Below are 23,437 nucleotides of genomic sequence, written 5' to 3'. Positions count from 1 at the left end.
TCTCCTGTGTGTGGGAAAACCCAGGTGTCCTGGCAGGAACAAGTCAGGTTGGAGGGCTGGGTTGTATCTTTTTGTACTTTCCAGCAAATGCAAAAACACTCGAGAGACTAGGTTTCTGCTTTTAAAACAAAGCCGTAGTGCCTGGCCGAAGCATCACCTGAGAACTTGGAAGTGTGCATGATCAGAACCCCACATAGGACCTACTAAATCAGAAACTCTGTTGGTAGGGCCAGCAATCTGCACTTTGACAAGCCCGAGAAGGGATTCTGATGCACGTGCAAATTTGAGAACTGGCTTAGCTTCTTTGGAGAGAAAGGAACAGACACGTAACAACTTTAACAGCAGCTGACATAGAGGTGTGCTGGGTAACCAGAGGAACCCCTTTATTACCGTTAAATAGGAAACAGCCATCAATGCAGAGGGCTCCCCTGAGAATCAGAGGAAATTCATCCGTGTCACTGTGAAAGGGGCACTGTGAAACAATGGCCAAAGGTGACCGTCCCAGCGAAATGTAAAGGAAACTCACTGAGACATTTGGAAAAACACACTCAATGTCCTGTCATAATTCATATTTGGTGGTTTATTGAAGTATTTATCTTCTTGGTTTTTGAGAGGAAGGGAGGGTTGGACAATTCTTAAATCATTCAGAAGAACATAATACGCTGAATGAAAACATTCTACAGAGAACTGTGGGCTGATGGGGGCTGGGGCGGGGAGGGGAAAATGGGTGATGGGCATTGAGGAAGGCACTTGTTGGGATGAGCACTGGGTGTTGTATGTAAGTGATGAATCATGGAAATCTATTCCCGAAGCCAGGAGTATACTATATACACTATATGTTAGCTAACTTGACAATAAATTATATTTAGGAAAAAAAAAAAAAACAAGAAATAAAACATAAAATCCTAAAAAAAAAAAGAAAAAGAAAAGAAATGAAAAGAAAAAAAAGAAAAAGAAAAGAAAAGAAAAGAAAAGAAAAGAAAAGAAAAGAAAAGAAAAGAAAAGAAAAGAAAAGAAAAGAACAGGAAGAGAAAAGAAAGAAAAGAAACCAAAAAACCCCGCTCTAATAAAATCATGCCACTGTGGTGAAACTCAGAGGATCACCCAACGGGCACACATCATAATGGCCAGTGAGTGGCACAGTCTGGCTCAATAAGGAATACCATTCCTAGAAACTAACTTGAAATATTCCCGGGGAGCAGTTTGACCTGTAACAGTGCACAACTGGAAGGTCTATACCAGAGGCCAGCAGACTTTTTTCTGTAACAGGCAGATAGTAAGTAGTTGGGGCTTTGTGGGCCATCAGGGTCCACAACCACTCACGGCTACAGGTAGCAACGTCAACAAGTGGGTGTGACTGTGTCCCAAGAAACTTTCATTTATGGGCACTGAAACTGGAATTTCATGTAACTTTCGATTTGTTGCAAAATAGTCTTCTTTTGCTTTTTTTTCAGCCATTCAAAAACGTTAAAACCATTCTTAGCTCGAAGGCAACACAAACATGTGGCCGCCCATAGTTTGCCGGCTTCCAATTTAAATGCTTAGGCGGTGACAGTGCATCTACTTAATGAGCTATTCTATGGCTGCAAAACTGACCATCAGGAGGACCTGGCTGCAGTGTGGACAATATTTCAAATGTGATGCTGGAGGAGAAAATCAGATTCACAAAGAGTATTGACACCCCGAGAAGAGCCAGAGCCCTGTGAAAAGTGGGGCTACGGGCAGACGATTATTGAAAAGAAGTATGTGAACATGAGAACTCTTTCTGTGCTAGGTGATACTCGGTGTGGATGACTGACTTCTGGTATGAAAATTTTGTCCAACATTGTTGTTACACTGCCTTTCGAGGAGAAATACCTATCTTAAAATCAGGTGAAAAGAAAAATCTGGGATTTCCGTAATTGGCAGGAGCGTTTCCCCCCTCTTTCCCCTCCCTGGGCTGGATTTCTCTGCACCATCTTTCTGACTGCCTGACGTACTAGTTGTCTGTTTATTAATGGTCTCCCCCAGCAGAATATATAAGCTCCAAGAGAGGGGTCTCGTTTTGCCCACCGCTCTTTCTCAGGCCCTTGAACAACAGCTGGCACACAGTAGGCAGTCAATAAATATTTGTTGAGTAACGGAATGAGGATCTTCTTTCCTCAAGGCCCACAGCTGGGGGACACTGATGCGCTGGGGTGAGTACACGTTCCCTGGGCATCCCTGGATGTCCCTGGTGGGGAAGGGCGGCTGGCACACTGCACAGAAGTACCTACACTTCTTCAGGGGCTAACCTCAGGTTACTGGCTCCCTCCTCAGAGGGCTCTCTGAAGCTCACGGTGACGTGGGCATAGACCAACCTCCCTGCATTAGGATGGTTGTCCCTCACTGGACAAGGATCCACTTGGGGAAGGGACCATGTCAACCTCAACTCTGTATCCCATTATACTGATACTGGCACGTAATGAGCACTGAGTAAACGTTGACTGAGTAAATCCATCTTTAGCCATTTTCATGTACAACAGCCAGAACTTTTTCTCAAGAATTGCCCTTGTCCTTGAAGGAATCCTACCCATTTCTCTCCTAAGGAGAAGTCTGGGCTTCCGCTTTATCAGAGTGAGGCTCCCAATCCCCAAAACTGGGACAGCCCAGCATGGACATGGCCTGGTTTGGAGAAAGGTGAGGGTCCCACCTGTTTCTTCTTTAAGGTCCTGAAAAAACTTCTGGTTGAAGATGAAAGCCACCCCGCTAATCTCTTCCACCTTGGCCTCAGCTGTGCTGTTTCTGTTTATGAAGTTGGCAGTGATCGCAATAGCCAGCTTCCCACGGAATTCTTTTCTTCGGAACCCTGCATGAGGCGAAGAGAAAAAGGGAGTCTTTCTTCTGGATTTGGTGGGAAAAATGAAAAAGATTACTGAGGAAGCTATTCTCAGATGCCTCACGGGCCCCTGAAACCAGAATTCTGCATCTGTAGAGAATAAGGGCAGGTGGAAATGTCAAGGTTTGTACCTGAGGAAGAAACACATCACCAGAGGCCTAAGTCAGTGGGACTTTTTCTTTTCCTGAAATCTATAGGACCAATTATTCTGGTTAGGCTTCTACAAACAAAAGGCCAAAGTGATCTTCCTAAAGGCAATCCGAGAGCTCATCCTTTTAAAGATTTGTTAGGGGGTTGCCTGGGTGGCTCAGTTGGTTAAGTGCCTGACTTCGGATCAGGTCATGATCTCACGGTTCGTGGGTTCGAGCCCTGCATCAGGCTCTGTGCTGACTCTCAGAGCCTGGAGCCTGCTTTGGATTCTGTGTCTCCCTCTCCCTCTGCCCCTCCCCTGCTCATTCTCTGTCTCTGTCTCTCAAAAATAAATAAATGTTAAAAAAATTTTTTTTAATGAAAAAGATAAAGATTTGTTAGGCGCTGTTGCTAGGTACATTCATGACACATGCACTTTGAACTTGACGATTAAGACTATATTGTTAGCATTCTTCATGTTTTCCCCCCTTTGAAAAGGATTATGAGACTCAATTCCTGTGGGATGGGGATTTTAAACTTAAAAAAATTTTTTTAAATGTTTATTTATTTTTGAGAGAGCGCGAGTGAGCGGTGGAGGGGAAGAGAGAGAGGAAGACGCAGAATCTGAAGCAGGCTCCAGGCTCCAAGCTGTCAGTACAGAGCCCAATGTGGGGCCCGAACCCACACACTGTGAGATCATGACCTGAGCCGAAGTCGGACGCTTAACTGACTGAGACACCCAGGCGCTCCCGTGGGATGGGGATTTTAACAAATTTTCTATTTCTAGTCTCCAGTGACGGGCACACGGTCCATGCTCAATAAATATAGAATGAGTAGACAAAATTTTAACTTGCAATTGATTTGGTACGATGATTCCTTGGGGTGCTTGTGTCAGTGGTTTAGCTTTTTAATGGCGGTGACAGAGAGGACCCCAAGCAGCTGGTCAGACTTCATTCTTCTGCCAACCCCCTTTCTTTCTAGCAGCTGGCTAGCCCACAGTCCCCAGTTTTCCCTCTGCCCCAGATGCCGTGCACTTTGCTTAACTCAAGGCGCTCATCACATGAGCAGGCTTGGCGGACATGCCTCTATCTTCAGCCTCCCCTGATAACTCCCCCCACATTTGCTCGCAGTATACGCAAACCTCATGCGCATTCCCAAACTTCGGTCAAAAATCCCTTGGACTGGAAACCTTGGGTTTTTATCTCAGTTCCTCCTCTTTTAAGTCATCCTTCATTAGACTTTTATCGACATGATCAGAAATGGCCATGATGGTCTAGTCTGGTATTTCTTAACCGGGAGTGACCTTGGCCCCCAGTTAGGCAAAGTGTGGAGACATTTCCAGTGGCTACAACTTGGGGGTGCTACTGGTGTCTAGCAGGGAGAGGCCAGGGATGCTAAGCATCCTACTGTGCACGGGACAAAAAATGATGTGGCTCCAAATGCCAACGGTGTCAATATGGAAAAACCCGGCTGCAGGTCTACTTATTTGGTGCTAGGCTGCCTAAGTGGCTCTTCTCCTTCTTACCTTTCTTTTCCTGTCCACGAAATGCCAAACTATACTCAGACAGGGTGTGGATTTTGGATTTGCAAATATTCAGACTTAACAGTTTTACCAAACCACCAAAATATCCCCATAAATGCTAATGGCACAATATCCAGGTTAGCAGCTTAAAAGGTCTTTGTCAGGTATTGGTTATTGATTGCAGGGATGGGGCACGTGTAGGGATGGAGGAGAAGAGAGAGGCAGGGGAGTGGGGAAGGGCTCTCATGGTCCAGCAAGTGGTAGGGCCCAGCTAGGCAGACCACACCTCTGGAAGGCTCCAACATCGACCGTCTTTCAGGGAGTGAGTTCTGCCCTCAGAGGAGATGCCCTCCCGGTCAGACCTCTGCAGCCTGCAGCCTTTAAGCAGGGCAAGCTTGAAGAGCAGATGTAGCCACAGTCTAAGAGATGCCATGTGAGGCCATTTTGTCCACCATCTGTGGTCTCACGCGGATACAGTTAGTGCAAATCCATACAACCTACGCACCAATTAATCTCGGCAGGGGGCGGGTGGAGGGGGAGGTGACTGAAGGCATTTCTGGCAGTGGTGCTCCTCTCCCAACCTGATTAGCCCTTACTCCAAGAAAACGTGTTATGCTTCCAACTTCAGAACTCAGGGAAGCATGGTTTTGCACTTTGACAGTCTGGGGAAAACAGATCTTACTGCCCAGCAGTGAGTGTGCTGAAAAGTTACAAAAAGAGATGGGCTCCTTCTTCTGGAGCATTACACGTGACGGTGAAAGAACACACTCATAGTAGAAGAACGGCTGTCTTAGAGGAGGTATGAAAGTTCTTAGTGCCATGGATTGCACATTGACACGTGCTCAGTAATTGTATGCTGACTTTGAACTTCCCTGGCACTTTATCTTTATAAAACACTTTTACATGTGAGTCCTTTCTTAGCCCTCAAAACGATGCTCTGAGAAGATTCTGTTATCTACATCTTCCAGGTGGGAAAAGTGAGGTTCAGAGACAATGAAATGCTCAGCCTCAGGCACAGCAGGACAATCTGCCCTTCTGTGAAGGCCCCACCCAGCTTTAGCACGTGCCATCTCGCTTTTCTGCACTGCCCCCTCCCTCACTCCCATACCCCCTTCCTCAGCTCCAGGAACAGTCTTCACCTTCCAGCGTGTTCCTGCGGCCATCAGCGCCAATGATGACGTCAAACTCAAAGTCCGACAGAGCGTGGTCCGCAGGGAGAAATTCTGCCCGCCAGCCGATTTCTGCCAGAACAGAAAAATGATTTGAGTTGGCAGAGAAAGGTGGGAGGCCTCTTGGTGTCGGCCAGGAAAAATGGATAATACCCCTAGGTGTAGGCACCCCAGACAGAGCTGCCAGAGGAAAGACCCAGAGTCATCCCAACTCATACTCTCATCTGGACTCCTTCTGGCTTTAATATCAATTCAATCCGGGACAAAGTAAACCAGCAGCGTCAACCCTATGCTTGATGTAACTGGTTTCTGTGCAGGTTGGGAGACTATCCTCAGTGATTCTTAAACTAGTCTTACTTGAACCTTATTTTTCCCAGTGTTTTCTACCTTGCTCTCTTCATCTTCCCCTATATTCCTCCTTGCCCTCCCATTACTGACCAGACCCAGACTGATGTGCAGGGTGTAGAAACCAGTTTGAATTGCCACTTCATTATGGTCAGAATGTTCTGTACACAGTACAGAAGGCAGTACACAGCCTTCTATGATAACATTTTCAGGTAAAATCTTGCTGGTCACCCATAACTGGGAGTTAACATCCACCAGAGGTTTGAGAGAGGCTACCAAAGCCACCTAAAGCCTCTTCTAAATTTTCAAATATCCTGGGCTGAGGACAGGAGAAGTCAGAACTGAATAAGCACATGGAGCTCTGAGGTCTCTGACATTAAGTTGCCCAAACTGAAGGTCCTGCCTCAGCAGAAGATTTTGATAATAAGATGCAGAGGCATCAGGAACAAAGTCTCTGTCCGTGGTGTGTGAGAGATCAGCATTTACATAAACATATTAAAGGAGAAAGGGAAGCATTACTAAATAATAAGACACCCACAATGGGCGAAGTCTGTGGTTTGTAAATTATACTTTAGTAAGGCTTAAAAATATTATATGCCAAATTATATCATGAGCACTTATTTCATATTTTCTCTAGAAGCTTCACATTTCTCACTGGATTTTAAAATATTATATGGGCGGGGCGCCTGGGTGGCGCAGTCGGTTAAGCGTCCGACTTCAGCCAGGTCGCGGTCTCGCGGTCCGTGGGTTCGAGCCCCGCGTCAGGCTCTGGGCTGACGGCTCTGGGCTGACGGCTCTGGGCTGATGGCTCGGAGCCTGGAGCCTGTTTCCGATTCTGTGTCTCCCTCTCTCTCTGCCCCTCCCCCGTTCATGCTCTGTCTCTCTCTGTCTCAAAAATAAATAAACGTTAAAAAAATAAAAATAAAAATAAAAAAAATAAAAAATAAAAAAATAAAATATTATATGGGTACAAAATATCCAAGTAACTGTGTGTTTTCCCACATAGCTGGAAGAGCATAGGAATGAACTTTTTCAAACAACCAAATGTAGGTCTTCTATCCTAATTACTTATTACTTCATTTGTCAAATTACTTCCCCCTAGTGACAGGGTAGCAAAATTACAGGTTTAATGGCATAACCAATCCCCCGGGGGGAAGAAGAGAAAAACTAAAGTGGTAGGTAGCCCTGGTCCAAAAAGGTAAAATATCCTTGACGGAATTATACCAAACAGTCCCCAACAAGAATAACTCTTACAGAAACATCCTCTGAGAACTACAAATGTGATTTCCATTTTGTGATATCTGATTTCTAGATATGAAAGGAAAAGTATACTGTACTTTGATTTTCTTGATCTTCAGGAGGTTCTAGAACCTTCACAAACTCCACATTCACATGGATTTCAACGCCCAGCATCAGGGCCACCTTGAATAGGATGAGCTGCAACTGACGAATACCTATTAGAAAGGAAAGGGGAAAGAGAAGACGTGTCAGCAGTAGTGCTTGAGTGCCTCCTGCATACAGGGTACTATATAATCACTCCTTGATGATCTCTGCGCATAGTCATGTACCAACCATGATCACTACCGAGAACTAATTATGTGACAGCCACTTGGTGTTTTCTCACTTAACCCTTATTGTGACCCTTTGGGATAATTATTCCCATTTAATGGATAAGAAATTGAGGCTCAGTGAGGTGAAGTGATTTGCTCAAGGTGACACAGCAGCAAAACTACAATGTGGACCCAGATCTGTCTGATTCCTACACTGTGCTCTAGCTTTTAGATAATGCCATAATAATGGAGGCTCTCTCTTTCCTGCCTCCTTCCTGAGATAGGCTGTAAGTTTGACAAGGTAGAGATGGAAAGGGGAGTAGACAAAGAGAGTAAATGGTCACAAGTAAAGTCAGTGATAAAATGGTTCATCTCATGGCAGACTGAGCCTAAGCTCTTAGCCACCCACGGTCAGGGGCGGCTGGGGAATTCTCCCTATGGAACTGGGCTCGTGATAATTCACCTCCCACCCACTCTTCTAAACTTTCCCAGTAAGTGTCACCTCCTATCTCTCCCTTGGCCCTGCCATTCAGCACACGTGGGGATGTCTCCAAATATTTTTCTATAGAGCAAGAAACTTTCTGTGGGTCCCTCTGTATTTATTGGGCTTTGTTCATTTAACATTTACTGAGCATCTGCAATGGGCCAGGTGCCATGGGAGGCACAAGAGATATGGAACTCACTCTAGTGGAGGAAACACATGTAAACAGACTGGGTCAGAGCATGGTGATTGGGGGCAGGGGAGCGGCAGAACAGCGTCTGAGCTGCAGTCCCGGAAACCAGGAGAATACCAGATCCCCAAAGACAGATTAAGGATTACAAAGAGGCGCTTGGGAGTTAGGAGGCTTCCTGGGGGTGGAAATCTCTGTGGAAATCTCTTTGGCAGGGTGGTGGGGGAGAAGTCAGATTACAAAGGAAGGAGGCATGAACAGGAGAGGCACAGACAAAGTCTATATCCTCCCTTTCTAGAATAAATGTTTTGAAATAGAAAACGGTAAAGGAAATAACAGAGGGCTTGGGGGAGCAGGAAGCCAGGAGGGAGAGAGGGGACCTGAGCGGCCAGCTCTGCCTCCTACATGGGGCAAGAGGAAGGAATGGGTACTGGGGTGGAAGCGAGTGCAGGAGGAAGGAGGGGGCTGGGACTGAGGAGTACCCGCCAGTGGCTTCTCTCCCCCAGAGCACAGGAGGAAGGCCATCTGCTCAGAAGGAGGCGGCTGTGGTGGAGGTTCAGAGCAGCCGCCTGGGGACTGGAGGAGGATGCTGACACAGGACCATGGAGAATTGCTGAGCAGTGCTGAGGGCTGGGGCGCCACTGGGACCGGAGGCCACGGTTGGTCTGGAAAGAAGCCAATCAGCTGGGGCTCAAAGAATCCAATCCCCCTTCCTGCCTGGAAACAGGCCAGGTCTCTCCTCATCATTTCAAGGTTGCTAATCTATCCTGTTCCAGCACACATTAGGTGTTCAAAAAATTCTCCCTGCCTCCCTTCTCACAGGCACTGGAATTGCTCTTGGCAATGAGCGCCCTGAATGCCAGAAGCTGGGATCCAGAGTCCTGCCAGTGTTTCTGCATACTGGGACTTTTCCAAGAACTAGGGGTTAAATTGGAGCCCCACCAATGGGGCACAGAGGGGCTCCTGGCCCACAGGGAAGGCAGCCCAACAGACTGGGGCCCTCACAAGGACCCAGCTCTGCCTCTCAGGAAGCCTTGATGAGAGAGTGGCACTCAATGTTGTCATCCTGGGTTGGTAACCAACAAAAATTCTTCTGTGGGTGGTAGGGAATACCCTGAAAGCTGACAATGCAGCCTTATGAGCAAATCCAAATTTCTTTCCAATGGACTCCTGGAATTTTCTCATCCCAGAGTGGGAATAAAGTGTGGGGCCACTGCTGATAGGTTCTCTTTACTTGTGACTAAATTACACCCTATGTGGTTGACCATTGTCTCCAGTCATTCCTCTGAGCCCCACGCCCTTTCCCGTCGGCTCCTGTCCTCATGAGAACGTGGCTCTCAGGGTTCTCCTCCCGCCCACTGGTTGAGAGACTGAACCCTCAAGTTGGGGACCCCGGCCGCTTCTTGCTCACTGCACACCAGCGGATGCAAAGCACTTCCCAAGTACCTACTACTTGCCAGGCACAGTGAGAAGCACATCACAAACTTGACCTCACTTAATCCTGGTCCTGGTAGGCAGGCATTAATCACATGTGCGGGAGACAAAACTTGGGGCTTGAGGAAGGTTAAGGAATTTGACCCAAGTTACACAGCAAATGGGCAAGACCAATTTGGGGCCCAGATCTGTTCAAACCCTTGAACTCTCCCCATAGTGTTAATCTCCCTGACTTTTATGGGTCACAGTCTTATATACAAGGTGGCTAAAGACCTCCTCCCTGTTAAGCATTAGGGGAAGTCTGTCCTATAGCTGGTCTGCACAGATCTTGCCTGGAGAGACCCAGGCCTGAGGAATGCAGAGCCAAAGGGCCTCAGTGCTCACCTTGCCCTACCCGAGCATGCTAAGCTTACAGGGCTGGCCCAGGGCCTGGAATAACTCAAGGAAACTTGGTACGGGATCTGCCGATTGTGTCATTCCTCTCTTCTAAAACCTGCCGTGGCTTCCCCCAGCACCACAACATAACATCTAAGAGGCCCACTTAATGGTTTTGTGTGCCTCCCTCTTCTGAACTCCTCCAGCAAGTCTGGCTACTCTATTAAAGTGCAGTTTATTGTTGACAAGATCGGTGAGCTCTCTGAGAGTGCAGACCATGTCACTTGCCTCTGTTTCGGTTTCCCACACTTCATTCACTCAACAGAAGTTTACCAGACATCTACTATGTGCCAAGAACTCTTTTACACCCTGGAGATACTCTGGTGAACAAGACGTGCTTACTGCTCTGTGGGGCATACCCAGCATAGATCCAGCACGAGGCACAAAGCAAGCCCTTCGTGAAATGTTGCCAGTTGAATGCATGGATCCCCCAGGGACTTGTAAGCTGGAACATCCTGGAGACTCCTTAGTGTGGAGAGATGTGCCCCACCCAGGGTCAGACCCCTCCCTGAATGGGGTGCCACCATTGGCTCTACTCACTGATGTGGTCAATGGAGCCAGCGCAGAACTTCCCGTAGAATTTCTTGGCTCCCAGTCCCCGTAGGTCATGGATGGTGAAAGGCCAGAGGTGCAGCACATTGTTCCTGGAGAAGGTGTCCCTCTTCTCCACCACAACCACTTTGGCCCCTAGGTAGGCAAGTTCAATGGCAGTGCGCAAACCACATGGTCCTCCCCCAACAATGAGACACTGCAGAGGTAAGAGAGAAACACTCAGTGATCTCTAGCATTGTGGACACAAACTCCTAGTCAACACCTAACTGGTCCACGCAAATCAACCAGCAAGTACAAACCAAGCACCTTTTTGGGACCTGCCATTCATCCACCCGAGGTACATTATCTGTGGGCCTAACCAGGCACTGTGCCACACCCTACAAAGGACACAGAAGTAAAAGGACTTGGGAGCACAGATACACTTGAGGTTCCGAGTCAGACTGAACTGGGCTTAAATCCCAGCTCTGGCATTTGATACCTTAGCTTCCTCATCTGTGAATGGGTCTACTGCTCTTTCCTTGGGGAATTATTGAAAAGAAGATTCCATTAAAAAAGCTTATGGTGCATCTCTGTGACCTTGGATTAGGCAATGATTTCTTTGATGTGACACCAAAAGCACAAGCAACAAATGAAGAGATAAATTGGACTTTATTCCTAAAAGATTTTGTGTTTCAAAGGCCATAATAAAAAAAAAAGTGAAAAGACAACCCCCAGATGGGAGAAAATATCTGTAGATCGTCTATCTTGTAAGGGACTGGTATCCAAAATATATAAAGAATTTTATAACTCGCCAATAAAAAAAAAAAAAAAGACAAACAACCCAATTAAGGAACAGGGGATAATCTGAATAGACGCTTTCTCAAAGAAGATATACAAATGGCCAACAAGCACGTGAAAAGATCCTCAATATCCTTATCCATCAAGGAAATGCAAATCAAAGCCACACGAGATACCACCTCATACCTGCTAGGATGACTATAATCAAAAAGTTCAGACAAAAACAAGTGTTGGTGAAGAAGTGGAGAAATTGAAACCCACATACGTTACTGGCAGGCAGATGCTTTGCAAGATGGTACAGATGCTTTGGAACAGTCTGGCAGCTCCTCAAAAAGTTAAACATAGAGCTGCCATATGAGCCAGCAATTCTATTCCCATGTTTATACCCAAGAGAAGTAAAAACATATGTTCACACAAAAACGTGCCCATGAATGTTCACGGCAGCATGACTCATTAGAGCCAAAAAATAGAAACCGAAATGTCTATCAGTTGATGAATAAACAAAATGTGGTCTATTGATACAATGGCTTATTCAACTATGAAAAGGAACAAAGTACTGATATATGGATGAACCTTGAAAACGTCATGCCAAACAAACGACATCAGACCCAAGGGGATACATATCGTATGATTCCATTTATGTAAAATGTCCAGAGTAGGCAAATCCAGGGAGGCAGACAGTAGATTAGGGGTTGCCTGGGAACGGGGGTGGGGTGGGGAATGACCCATAATGGGCATGCGGTTTCTTTTTATGGTGGTAAGACATTCAAGAATTCGATAGTTGTGGTGCTTGCACAGCTTTGTGACTACATTAAAACCATTGAATTACATACTTTAAAAAGGGTGACTGATATGGTGTGCGAGTCATATCTTAAGAAAATGCTTGCATGAGAAGAAAAAGCATATGGTATGGAATTTGGTACACACTAGTGTAGACTCTGTTATTCGCTGAGCCCCAGTCCCTGTCTTCAAGGGAGCCTGAGCCTAGTGGCAAACTCAGACTTCTGGAGTAAGTAACCAGAGCCCTCTGTGGTTAGTGATTCCTCCTCACCACAGACACGAGAGGAAGAAACTATTGTCATCCTCATTTCACAGATGGGAAAACTGAGGCACAACGCAGCGAGGGAACTGGCTCCTGGCTTCCCAGATCCGAAGGGATAGAATCAGGATGCAAACCCAGGTGGTCTCACTCCAGAGCCCATCAGGCTGAGCTCCTATTGCTGTACGACTTCTACCAGGAATAAAAAGAAGAAAGAACGTTGCAGCAGAGGGGAGCATCCATTCAAAAAGAAAGAAGTTCTTTAAGGTGGGTAGAGAAGGGTACTTTGAGGGAAGGGAAAGGAAGGAGGGAGAAGAGATGAGAGTCAGTCTGGAGCCAGATGCTAAGGGTCTGAAACAGTAAGTGAAGGAGTATGGCCTTGGTCCTGCAGGCCGTGGTGAGCGGAGGTGACAGGACGGGATTCTATACGAGTCCCACACTAGGTTTCAATGGACGCTGCAGTGTTGAACAGGACAAGGGCCCTTCCCCAAGGAAGCTACAGCCTGTTACGAGAGAAGGGACAACATGTAATGACCTCATTGGTTACACTGGGCAAAAGCCCTTCCATTTAAACAAAATCACGAGGGAGTGCCAGAACCATCCAGACAGGAAAACGACAGTGTTTTGGCTGAAAGAGTCAGAGACCCCGGGGCAGCACCCCGCCCTGCCCTTGGGCGGTCCCTGAAGCACCTTCAAGAGGCAAGAGTGCACCTGGGGCGGATACCCCAGCAAGGCAACAGGGAAAGAGATCTGTACCCACCCACACCTCACTGCTCAACATGTCAGAGGCATCTGGAAGCTTCCCTTCTGCTCAGGATCAAACCTTATCTTTGAAAAATGCACGTCCCTTCCCCTAGCAAATATTCCATCATCCAGTTATCACTCATCTGGGGCCTCTGGGGTCTCAAAGAGCAAGTGCAAACAAGCATATCACAAACTCCCACACCACAATCAGCGTGGCTTACCAGCTGGAACCTTCCAGAGAGTTTGCAGAAACCCCATTAGGGGAAATGAAGTCACCACTGAGATACGACTCACTCCAGAGATGTCGGGGAACAGGCGTGCAAATCCATTTGCTTCCTTTCTGGTTAGAGCACACTGGGGAGAGCCACCACCCCCACTCCTTATCTCACATCCCAAACAGCTCCTCTGGCTTGCCTTGGCCAGACCATGACGGGCATTTCAAAGTAAGATTCCGAACCCTGACACTCTGAGGTTGGCTTTGGGGTTAAGCCTGGATTCACTGCATTTCTTTACCATTAGTGCATCTTCTTCTGTTTGCTGAGTGCTGTCACTCCAAAGCCAGGGATGGTGTGGGGGTGGGAGGATGTGGGGGAAGATGGGGAGGAGGAGGAGGAGGAGGAGGAGGAGCCCACCTGCACCCTTCTATCCACCAGGCCTGACCCAGCACCACTCCCAGAGCAAGGCAGGAGATCCCTTTCCCACCAGTGGGGTGAGGCGGGGGGTGGGGCAGGGGCTGCTGTGCATTTTTCATGCAACCAGTAGCCAGGGTATTGTTTCTTACCCTCCCAGCTAAACCTGAAATCCCACCGGCAAAAGGTCAGTTTTCCCACCACTCTGGGCCCCAGCACATACTTTGGGCCTGAAATTTCAGAGACACCAGGCATACTGTAATCTAAAGTCAAAGCAAATGCCAACGGGCCCAATTATATAAAGGGAGCAAATTTGGTGCAGATGTTATCAAGACAGGAGAGAAGGCTTGCCGGCAGGGGCCGGGCCGGTTCCTCTCGGAACACACTTGTTATGATTAACATGGGAACTTGGGAGTTCTGACTAGAGGCCACAAAGTGCAACTGCCCCGGGCCTGGGCAGAGGACAGGAGAGAAGGAGGCTTCCCCAGCGTGCCCACAGGTGATGCTCCGGATGTTGGGTGTAGTGCAAACAGACCCCAGACGCAAAGGCTCATGATAACTCAATGTGAAAAACTCTCCACATTTCCCAGATCCGTCTGGGCTCTCGCTGCTGAGGACCGGGTGCCAAGGAAAGAAAACTTTTCATTAGGACTCAGCCCCGAGGCCTTCCTCGAGTCCCAAGTGACACGGTACATTCTGTCCACAGGGTCCATGCTAAATGTTACCCCAGAGCTAGGCTCTGACGTTATAATGATCTGCATGTTTCCCAGGCCAGCGTGGGTGCTCCTCAAACTCTCTCCCTGTGTCCCCTGCATTTCTGTTATGCTCAGAGCCCAGTACATGGCCTGGCACACAGGCGGCCTCGATAAACAGTTGGTAGATGCACACGAACTTCTCACACCCACCCCGCCCACCCAGTTCTGGCTCTCTATCAGTAACTGGGATCTGCGGTTCATGTCAGCCAGGGTTTATGTCTGCCTTTCCCACCCAGGCGGGGGTTAGCTGGGGTCTGCCAAGGCCACCAGCATTACGGACGTCAGCAGATCTGCGTGCTCAGGCGACATCGATTTATTACCCAGTGGGGAGTGGGGCAGACCCAACACCAGCAGGAAATCCATTGTATAGATAAGCTTGGCAGTGCATTCGTGGAGAGACAAACACCACATGGAAAAATCAGCTCTTACTTATCAAGGGGTGGGAACGGGGGACGAGCAGACTAGCCCACAGTCGAGGCACCGATCATGCTTCGGGCACAGGGCTGGGGCAGCCTCAGCCACACAAGACTCTCTCACGATCCAAGAGGAGCCGAGCAGGCAGTACCCACTTCTTGATGGCATGATGCATGCTCCGATCCACAAGCGGGTGGGTGTATTGGGACCATGCCAAGAATGCTAAAGGTATTCAGTCCCCCAAGGGAAGTGCCGAGGGGACCAGGGGCTAAGCCAGGGGTTAGCAGTCTGGAGGTTTGATTTCCGCTTCTGAACTCTGCCTCCAGTTTCCCTGGGGGCTCTGTGTGCAGACGTTCCAGTGAGGAGGGGCACGGAAAGCCAGCACCCGGAGGCGGCAGGAAGGCCGGGGCCTGCGTTTCCCCAGCGCTCTGCACCTTGTTGAAAAGGAGGAGTACGGCATCTAAACTCTATGGGCCCAGGACTTTCTACTTGCCAGGCACTGTCCTGATCACTTTATGTATTTTGTCGTTCCCACGGCCCTGTGTGGTCAGTGTCCTCATCATCTCAGCTCGGTGAGTGAGCAAACTGGGGAACAGAAAAAGTGAAGTCGCTTGGTCCAGGTGCCCTTAGTATCACCATTTTTGAGCTAAGAAATGGGAGCAAAAGACAGGAAGAAAGTCCCTCGGGTCGGTCACGGGATGAGTAAGTGGTCAAGTTTGGATACAAACGGAGGCAACGGGGGTCCAAGACCTGTGCTCAGAACCACGTATCTGACATGACAGTAAAGCAGACCTCAGGGGTGCGGTAAGGGGTGTGGTCAGGACGAAGGAAGGTGGCTTTTCACCGTTTCCCTGTGTGGGGCACACCTCGGCCTGCTGAACGGAGCTGGGGTTCAGGCTGGGTGCCCAGAAGGCCTACAGGCCTGGGTCTGGGCTGAGCCTCCTATGCTTCCCTGGGGTGGGAGTTTACGGGCCGGATGGACCTTGAGCTCGTGCAAGTCCAGGAAGCCAACTTGGCAGGTGCCTTGGCAGTGAGGGGTTTGGCCACGGACAATGCAAGCCTTCTCCAGTGCACCTGGGGGGCTGGCAACCCTGGCAGAGAGCCGAGCGATGGGAGGTGAGGCATGGTGCCATCTTCCTGGGGGGAGCCGGTTCTCTGGGGCAGCGCTCTGGTTCCAGGGACATACCGCCCCACTTCCTCATGTGGCTTCCCAGCTTCACTGGCCCTTAGGAAAAGCGCTTATCTGAACCCAGGCAGGAAGGCCCTGTTACTGGGTTACCATGGGTGAAAACAGCTCATCTCAGAATCACAGGACAGAGACTTTGCCATCCCAAGTGCCACCCACACGCTAATATGGGGGGGCTTGCGGCAGGGGCCTGGCCTCACACCCCCATTCCGCAGGGCAGCACTAAGTGGAGAGACGTAGCCACTTCAGTTTCTAGCCATGGAGGAGTCTCCGTGGGTTGGGTGGTCAGACAGGGGCTCTTGCCGGGGATTTCAAGGGGCACTCTGGGCAGGGAGCTAAATCTCATCTGACTTGACAGGCCCCGCCCCGGTCTGGCTCTCCTGTATCTGGGTCACACCCAGTTATTCCTGAGTAACAATGAACACCACTCACTAACCTCAGAAATTCACAGAAAGGAAAAGGAAAAAGATATCCTGCTCTCCCTGCCTGCTCTGAAAAAAATAAAAATAAAAATAAAAATAATAATACAAATGCCTCTGAGAAACATTCCATTCCTCCCGGTCCTTCCTTTCTAGCTCGAGCCAGCGCTGTGAGGTGCACCTGCGACCAACCACCACAGGGTCTACAAACATTTGCAAACATTCTGCCCCTTGGCCTTGTGAGTCCGCTTGTATCGGGGCTTTGGTCTCAAGGTGGTGCCGCCTGCCTCTGGGTGCTGGTCATACGTCACAGTCTTTCCCCGCTTGGGCACAAGCACCCTGAAGTCAGGGCATGCGTGCCAGGCCCCATCCAGCCCCCGCTGGCAGGACAGCACAGGACCCTTCCTCTGCAGATGTTGAAGTGCCTAATCAACAGTGCCAACTCTGTCCCACCTTTGTTGGTGCCTGTACCTCCCATGTTGGGAAAAGCAACAGTAATCACAGGCTTCCCAACAGCAACAATAAAAACTAGAGCCCGCACTTGCTGCCTGCTTACAACGTGCAGGAACAGTGCTAAGCCCTTTGTAAGAAATGTGTCTCATTTCATTCCTACCGAAACCCTGAGTTAGGCATATTCATTACTATCTGGCACTGGGAAACTGGAGTTTGGGAAGCTTATAGGACGTGACCAGGGTCCCAGAACTAGAGCAGGAGCTGACCTGGGACTCCAGAGTCCATGCTTGAAGTCATAAGCTTATATATTACCTCTTCCAGGTTTCCGGGAGGTGCTCAGTGGTCTATTGTTAACATGTCCCCTCCTCCACTAAAACATGTGAGGATCGCTGAGCACCCTGTGGGATTGCAGAGGATACGAGAGAAACCTCAGAGACCAGCTGGCTGGGACCAGAGAAAAAATAAAACGGAGATCATGAATGCTGCATTGTTTGGGGATTACCTGTGAAGACTGCAGAACCTTGCTGGAGGGACAGACGGGTGACTTTCATAAAAGAAGTCCCTCTAGGAGAGGGTCCATGAGTGTCCACCCGAGGATGTGGACACTGGAGAAATGGCACACCGAGGTTTGGGCCAGAAAATGGGAGGGTTTGGAGGGAGTGGGCAGCCCAGCTTCCACCCTTGTTCCCTTACAGTCCCTCCCCCGAAGGAGTGGAAAGGGCCTTCTGAAGTCAGATCATTCACTCCCAGCTCACAACCTCGAGGTCTTCCCGTGGCACAAAGAGCTCAAAATCAGACCTTATCATGGCCTTGAGGCCCTGTAAGACCTTGCCCTCTAATTTCTCCTGTCTTCTGCTCCTACCACACTTCCTTCCTTCTCTGCACTCCAGCCATAATGGCCTCACTATGTACACACAGGGCCTTTTTCATTTGCTTTGCCCCCTGTCTGGAACATTCTTCCCTTAAAAAAAAAAATTATATATAAAACATATAAGATACATAAACATATAAAGTAGAAAATATATTTTTTTCTAATATAAAAAAGGGCATCTATTGCAAAACAATATGTAGGCCTAGTTTTATTTTTCTTCATATTAACATCCAACTTTCCAAACAGCATTTAAAAATTTTTTTAACATTTATTTTTGAGAGAGAGACAGTGTGAACAGGGAAGGGCACAGAGAGGAGACAGAGAATTCAAAATAGGCTCCGGGCTCTGAATTGTCAGCACAGAGCCTGACGCAGAGCTCAAATGCACAAACTGTGAGATCATGACCTGAGCTGAAGTCGGACGCTTAACCAACTGAGCCACCCAGGCACTGAGTCAAACAGCATTTTAAATGTTGGTAAATATTTCCAGATGTACATGTATATTGTTCTATTGTAGGCTCTTTTTTTTTTCCTGTTTGTAATCTTATAGCTTTATAGTATTTTCTTTACAACATTTTCCCAAAGGTTTTCAAATACACAGAAAAGCTGAAGGAATTTTAGTGAACAAACAAGTACCAACCACCTAGATTCTATAATTACATTTTGCTCTCCTTGCTTTATCACACATTTATTCATCCGTCCGTCCCTCTACCCATTCATCAACTTATTTTTTTGGTGCATTCCAACTAAATTGCAGAATCAGTACATTTCCTTCCAAATACTTGAGGATGTCACTGATTGGAGTTTGAGATGTGTTCAATGCTCCCCCCCACTTTCTTTTTTTAATGTTTATTTTTGGGAGAGAGGGGCAGAGAGAGAGAGATAAACAGAATCAGAAGCAGGCTCCAGGCTCTGAGCTATCAGCACAGAGCCCGATGTGGGGCTCAAACCCATGAACTGTGAGATCATGACCTGAGCCGAAGTCAGATGCTCATCCAACTGAGCCACCCAGGTGCCCCCAAACCCTTTTTGTTTTTTAAGATACAATTCACAGACAAAGAAATGCACATATCTTAAATATATTTGATGTGACAAATTACACGATTTTTGTTCCTTGTAGCCTATCAGTCTGCTCTCCCTCACTGGTCTTTCTTCTAGTTGACCCGTGCATTTTCGTCCCCTGGGCTCTGGTGCCAGCATCTTGGTGTGTGCAGTGAGCAGCCAGGAGTTTCTAGTCAAGGTGCGGGTCTGGGGCCGAGCAGGCGGCTGTCTTGGCTCCCTCTTCTCCCTAAGAACAGAAGTCCCAGGCCCTTCCATGACCCCCCCCCCCAAAAAGGGTGTGGAGGAATCTCACATTCCTTGAGGAAGAACAGGGGAAGGAGCCTTCTCCAATGGGCTGAGGCCAGATATACTCAAAGCTAAGAAATCTCAGGCGGGTTATAATCCACGTGTGGGGGAAAAGTAGGGCTAAGATACACAAACCATCCGGGATCCAGAAATAGACATGCTAGGTCACTGTTACCACTTTCTCTTTTTGCTAAGGCTTTTAGAACCTGTAAGTCCAGTCAGGTAGGGGTCCCCACATTACACAACAATAGTCAGCACTCACCGTCCTTCATTCAGGGACACCTGTACCTGTCTTGGCAATGTCACAGCTGTAGCTAGTAAGAGGCAGAGCCGGGACTTGAAGCCAGGCACTCGGCTCCGGAGACCATGCGTTTGGTCACTGGGCCACAGAGACCACCGCAGGTGACAGGGGCATGGAGAGAGCAGACTGGGAATCCACAACAGCCCTCCCTTGCTCCGGTTCTCAGTGAATTTTAATTTGTGATCTCCTCAAAGGCAGGGTCATACCTGGCTTGCCTCTGCGTCCCATGCCACTAGCCTGGCACAGGGCTAGTGCTCGGTGAGGATTAGAAAAAAGAGAGGTGAGCATACATAGCAGGCCCTGGGTGGACCAGTACCCTTTGGGGGCCTAACTGGTGAGGTGGCTGGGAGAAGAGCAGGCACTGGCAGGATCCAGCGGGAAAACTACAGCAATGGCAGGACACCCCTTCCAGCCAGGATTTGGGGACTTCTGGAAGGGGCCAACATCATGGTAACTCAATCCAACGAGAAAGGCAGAACACAGTCTGAGCATCCACCAACCTATACTTTCCCAGCCCAGAGAACCCAGCCCGGGCCGTGCCCAGCAGTCATCAGTCTTCCTGGTGACACACATTTCCGCTCAACAGGTGCCATGACTGGGGCCACCTGAGGTCAGGAGAAGAACGTACTTTGTATCTCCCACATGCCGACCTACAGCCGGCGTGTTAGGTGCAGGCATTCATTTCCATTGTGAAAGCCGCATTGCTTTGCCCAGCGTACAGCTGAGGAACTGAGCCTCAGGTGACATGAATGAATGGAGCTGGCATTTACTGAACTCTAATTCTGTGTCAAGCACTGATCCAAGGGCATCTCACACGTTAACTCATGCAAACCTCACAACCACCCCAAATTTGGAAATGACGGCACAGAATGGCTAAGTGGAGTGCCCAAGGTTGTACACCGTTAGGAAGGAAGAACTGACATTCGGACCCAGGCTTCCAGTTCCAAAGCACAAACTCACGTCCATCGTGTCACGCCTGCCTAAGATGACGGAGCTAACAAAGCACAGAGCCAGGAGTCTCTACTAGGTCCCCGTGACTCTACCATCGAGCTCTTCTTCTTTTTTTAAATTTTTTAAAATGTTTAGTTTTGAGGAGGGGGGGGGCACACTAGCGGGACAGGGGTAGAGAGAGAAGGAGACACAGAATCCGAAGCAGGCTCTAGGCTCTGAGCTGTCAGCACAGAGCCCCACGCGGGGCTCGAACCCATGAACTGCAAGATCATGACCTGAGCCAAAGGTGGGCACTTAATCAACGGAGCCACCTGGGTGCCTTGGCTCTTTCTTCTCATATCGCCCTCCCTGACACCTCTCTCCCACATGTTTGGGTTCACTATCCCTTTCTGGCCCATTTTTTTTCTCCATCCTGGGTACTCTGACTCCTTCACTGGGGCCGCCTCATCCTGTGACCACGCACGGCGCTAAGCAAGGCTGACCCAATCAGTGGGCAGCAGCCTTGTCCTGGGCTGCCCTCTACAGAAAGGCCACTATGGACATGGTAATGCATGTGCATGAGAAAAGGCCACGTGTTCCTTCCGTGTTCACAGACTCCTATTGCTCTGAGGTTAGCAAAGGAGAGATTACTTACCTGAGCCCAGCGGCTGTTTCTGCAGCCAGCCCAGAGCCGGGCCGAGGGCCCAAGGAGAACAAGGCCACCCCTGCCTCTCCACAGGCATATGTGGACCAGCAAACACTCGGCCAAGAGCCCTAGAGTGTTTCCCAAGGAGGACACAGCAGGTCAGAATATGCCAGAAGAACACGCTGTTAAGAACACACTGGTTTCCTTCATCTTCCTCTTTTATAGGGTCTACAGCCACACAGGCAGGTGGCTGGGTGCATGTGGCTTAGGGTCTAAGCAGGACGTAATTCACACATGCAAACAGGTGAACCCCCCCCTCCCCCCACAGCCCTCCAAGGAACTCCACAGGGAAACAATGCACATGGCCTGGAGGGAGGGGCCCGGGCTGGGAGGCAGGAAGGCCATTTCCCAGCTGTGTGACTTCCAGCACAGCAGCACATTAGGCTCCAGTGGGTTGACCTCTGTTTCCTCCACCATAAACAAGGAATTAGGGTTGTTGCGGGGATGGAGTCAATAGACCGCAGAACTCAGCCGAGCACGCGGTAAGCGTTCGCTACGTGACAGCAATGACCGACAGCTCGCCTCCCTGCTCCCCTCCTCCTGAGCAGAAGTTCTCTCAGTGAAAGCAGCAGGGCTCCGCCTCCAAGACCTCTCGGGCCAGCTCACCCAGGGACATGGATGCGGTGATCCTGCCAGATTGAAGGCTGGGGGTGTTTCACATTCCTTGGGGGCAGATGTATTGGCCTTTATCAGGGTGCTTTAGCAGGGTAGATGTGCCATGCCTGGAGTCTGGGCACCCAGAAGGCTGCCGGGCCGTGGACCCCCACACCCGCGAGCTGCCCTGTGTCCAAGGCCATAGGTGTGCGTACTGTCCGGTCTGTCAGGGGTCAGCACACTCTTTCTGCAGAGAACCAGGCAGTAAATATTTTAGACTTTTTGCCAACTGCTGGGTTGGATCATCCTGTCTGGTGCTTCCTTCCTCGGCGTCCCCTTTATCTTAGGGGGTCCAAGGAGGTACTCACGAAAGCCCAGATGCCATTGTCAGTATCTCCTGAATTCTGATGAACTTCTCTTGCTGCTCCTGCTGCCCAGAAGCCCTGTTGCACATCGTATAGAGGCTTCTCTCGCCATTCAGGTCTTGCCCCAAACATCGCATTCCTCAGACGTATCTTCCCCACCCCACCCCATTTACTCTCACGTTTCCTTGTTTTCCCAGGGTGCTGACCACAACCCAGAATGTCTTTTTTATTTGTTCACTAGTCCACTGTGCCTCCCTCCACCTGCAGTGCAGTGTAACCTCCAACAAAGCAGGTAACTAACGTGTCTCCCTTAGTCACGCTGTATCCCCAGAGGCCAGAAGAGCCACTGACCCAGAAGACCTGCATCGCCCAATAAATCAATGAATCAAGTCCAATCGTACGTTTCCCCCAAACCAGGATGTTTGCAGCACTAACCAAAATATCATAGTCAATATATTCTTTTAATTTTTTTAACGTTTTTATTCATTTTTGAGTGAAAGATAGAGTAGGGGGAGGGGCAGAGAGTGAGAGCAAGACAGAGAGACAGAATCCGAAGCAGGCTCTAGGTTCTCAGCTGCCAGCACGGAGCCTGATGCGGGGCTCAAACCCGTGAACTGTGAGATCATGACCTGAGCCAAGATCGGACGCTCAACTGACTGAGCCACCGAGGCGAGGCGCCCCGTGTCATAGTCGATATTCACTGAGACACTATCTTGGGGGCTGTGCACATACTATCTTATCAAATGAGATGGAAAGTAACTCATGGGATACACTGACATTAAGGTCCCACTACTGAAAAATTTATCTGGGAAGAGGCAGAGCTAAGTTTCAAACCCAGGTCCGTCCAACTTGGCCCCAAGTGACTAACCACCCTCTTGCTTAATTTTGCAGGGTTTTTTTTTTTGTGTTGTTGTTGTTGTTGTTGTTGTTGTTGTTGTTTTATCAATTTCATGGGAACACAGATTATCTGTGGCTGATTAGAAATGCTGGTAAGCAATGATGTGCCTTGGGACTTTTCAAACAATGGAGGGAAGACATTATCTAAAATGTGTGGCCTATTAAACAACTTGTTTCAAAGCACAGGTTTGGGGGAGAAGGAAAGAAATGAAGTCGCCAAGAAGTATGGGGTTTTTCATCTTTCACCAGAGAAACGGTTAGGGTCAGGTAGGGGAAACAACTTCAGGTATCACAAAGCCAGTTAGGAATGACAGCAAATCCTGACACATCCCAAGGGAACATCCATA

The 23,437-nt window shown here is 48.9% G+C and overlaps 1 protein-coding gene across 16 annotated transcripts in view; it reads right to left on the bottom strand.

Annotated features, from left to right (window-relative positions):
• Positions 1–23,437, bottom strand: part of MICAL2 (microtubule associated monooxygenase, calponin and LIM domain containing 2) — a 225,088-nt gene that overhangs the window by 127,552 nt on the left and 74,099 nt on the right. For all 16 annotated transcript variants that reach the window (XM_058688266.1, XM_058688267.1, XM_058688270.1 and 13 more), the window contains 4 exons: positions 10,653–10,860; positions 7,360–7,476; positions 5,648–5,749; positions 2,672–2,827 (listed from right to left, as the gene is read on the bottom strand). In XM_058688266.1, the coding sequence (XP_058544249.1) occupies positions 2,672–2,827; positions 5,648–5,749; positions 7,360–7,476; positions 10,653–10,860 (583 nt within the window). The remainder of the gene's footprint in view (positions 1–2,671; positions 2,828–5,647; positions 5,750–7,359; positions 7,477–10,652; positions 10,861–23,437) is intronic.

This window comes from Neofelis nebulosa, chromosome 10 (genome assembly GCF_028018385.1).
Source record: "Neofelis nebulosa isolate mNeoNeb1 chromosome 10, mNeoNeb1.pri, whole genome shotgun sequence".
NCBI classification, from domain to species: Eukaryota; Metazoa; Chordata; class Mammalia; order Carnivora; family Felidae; genus Neofelis; species Neofelis nebulosa.
This window is presented reverse-complemented; position numbering and strand designations above follow the sequence as displayed.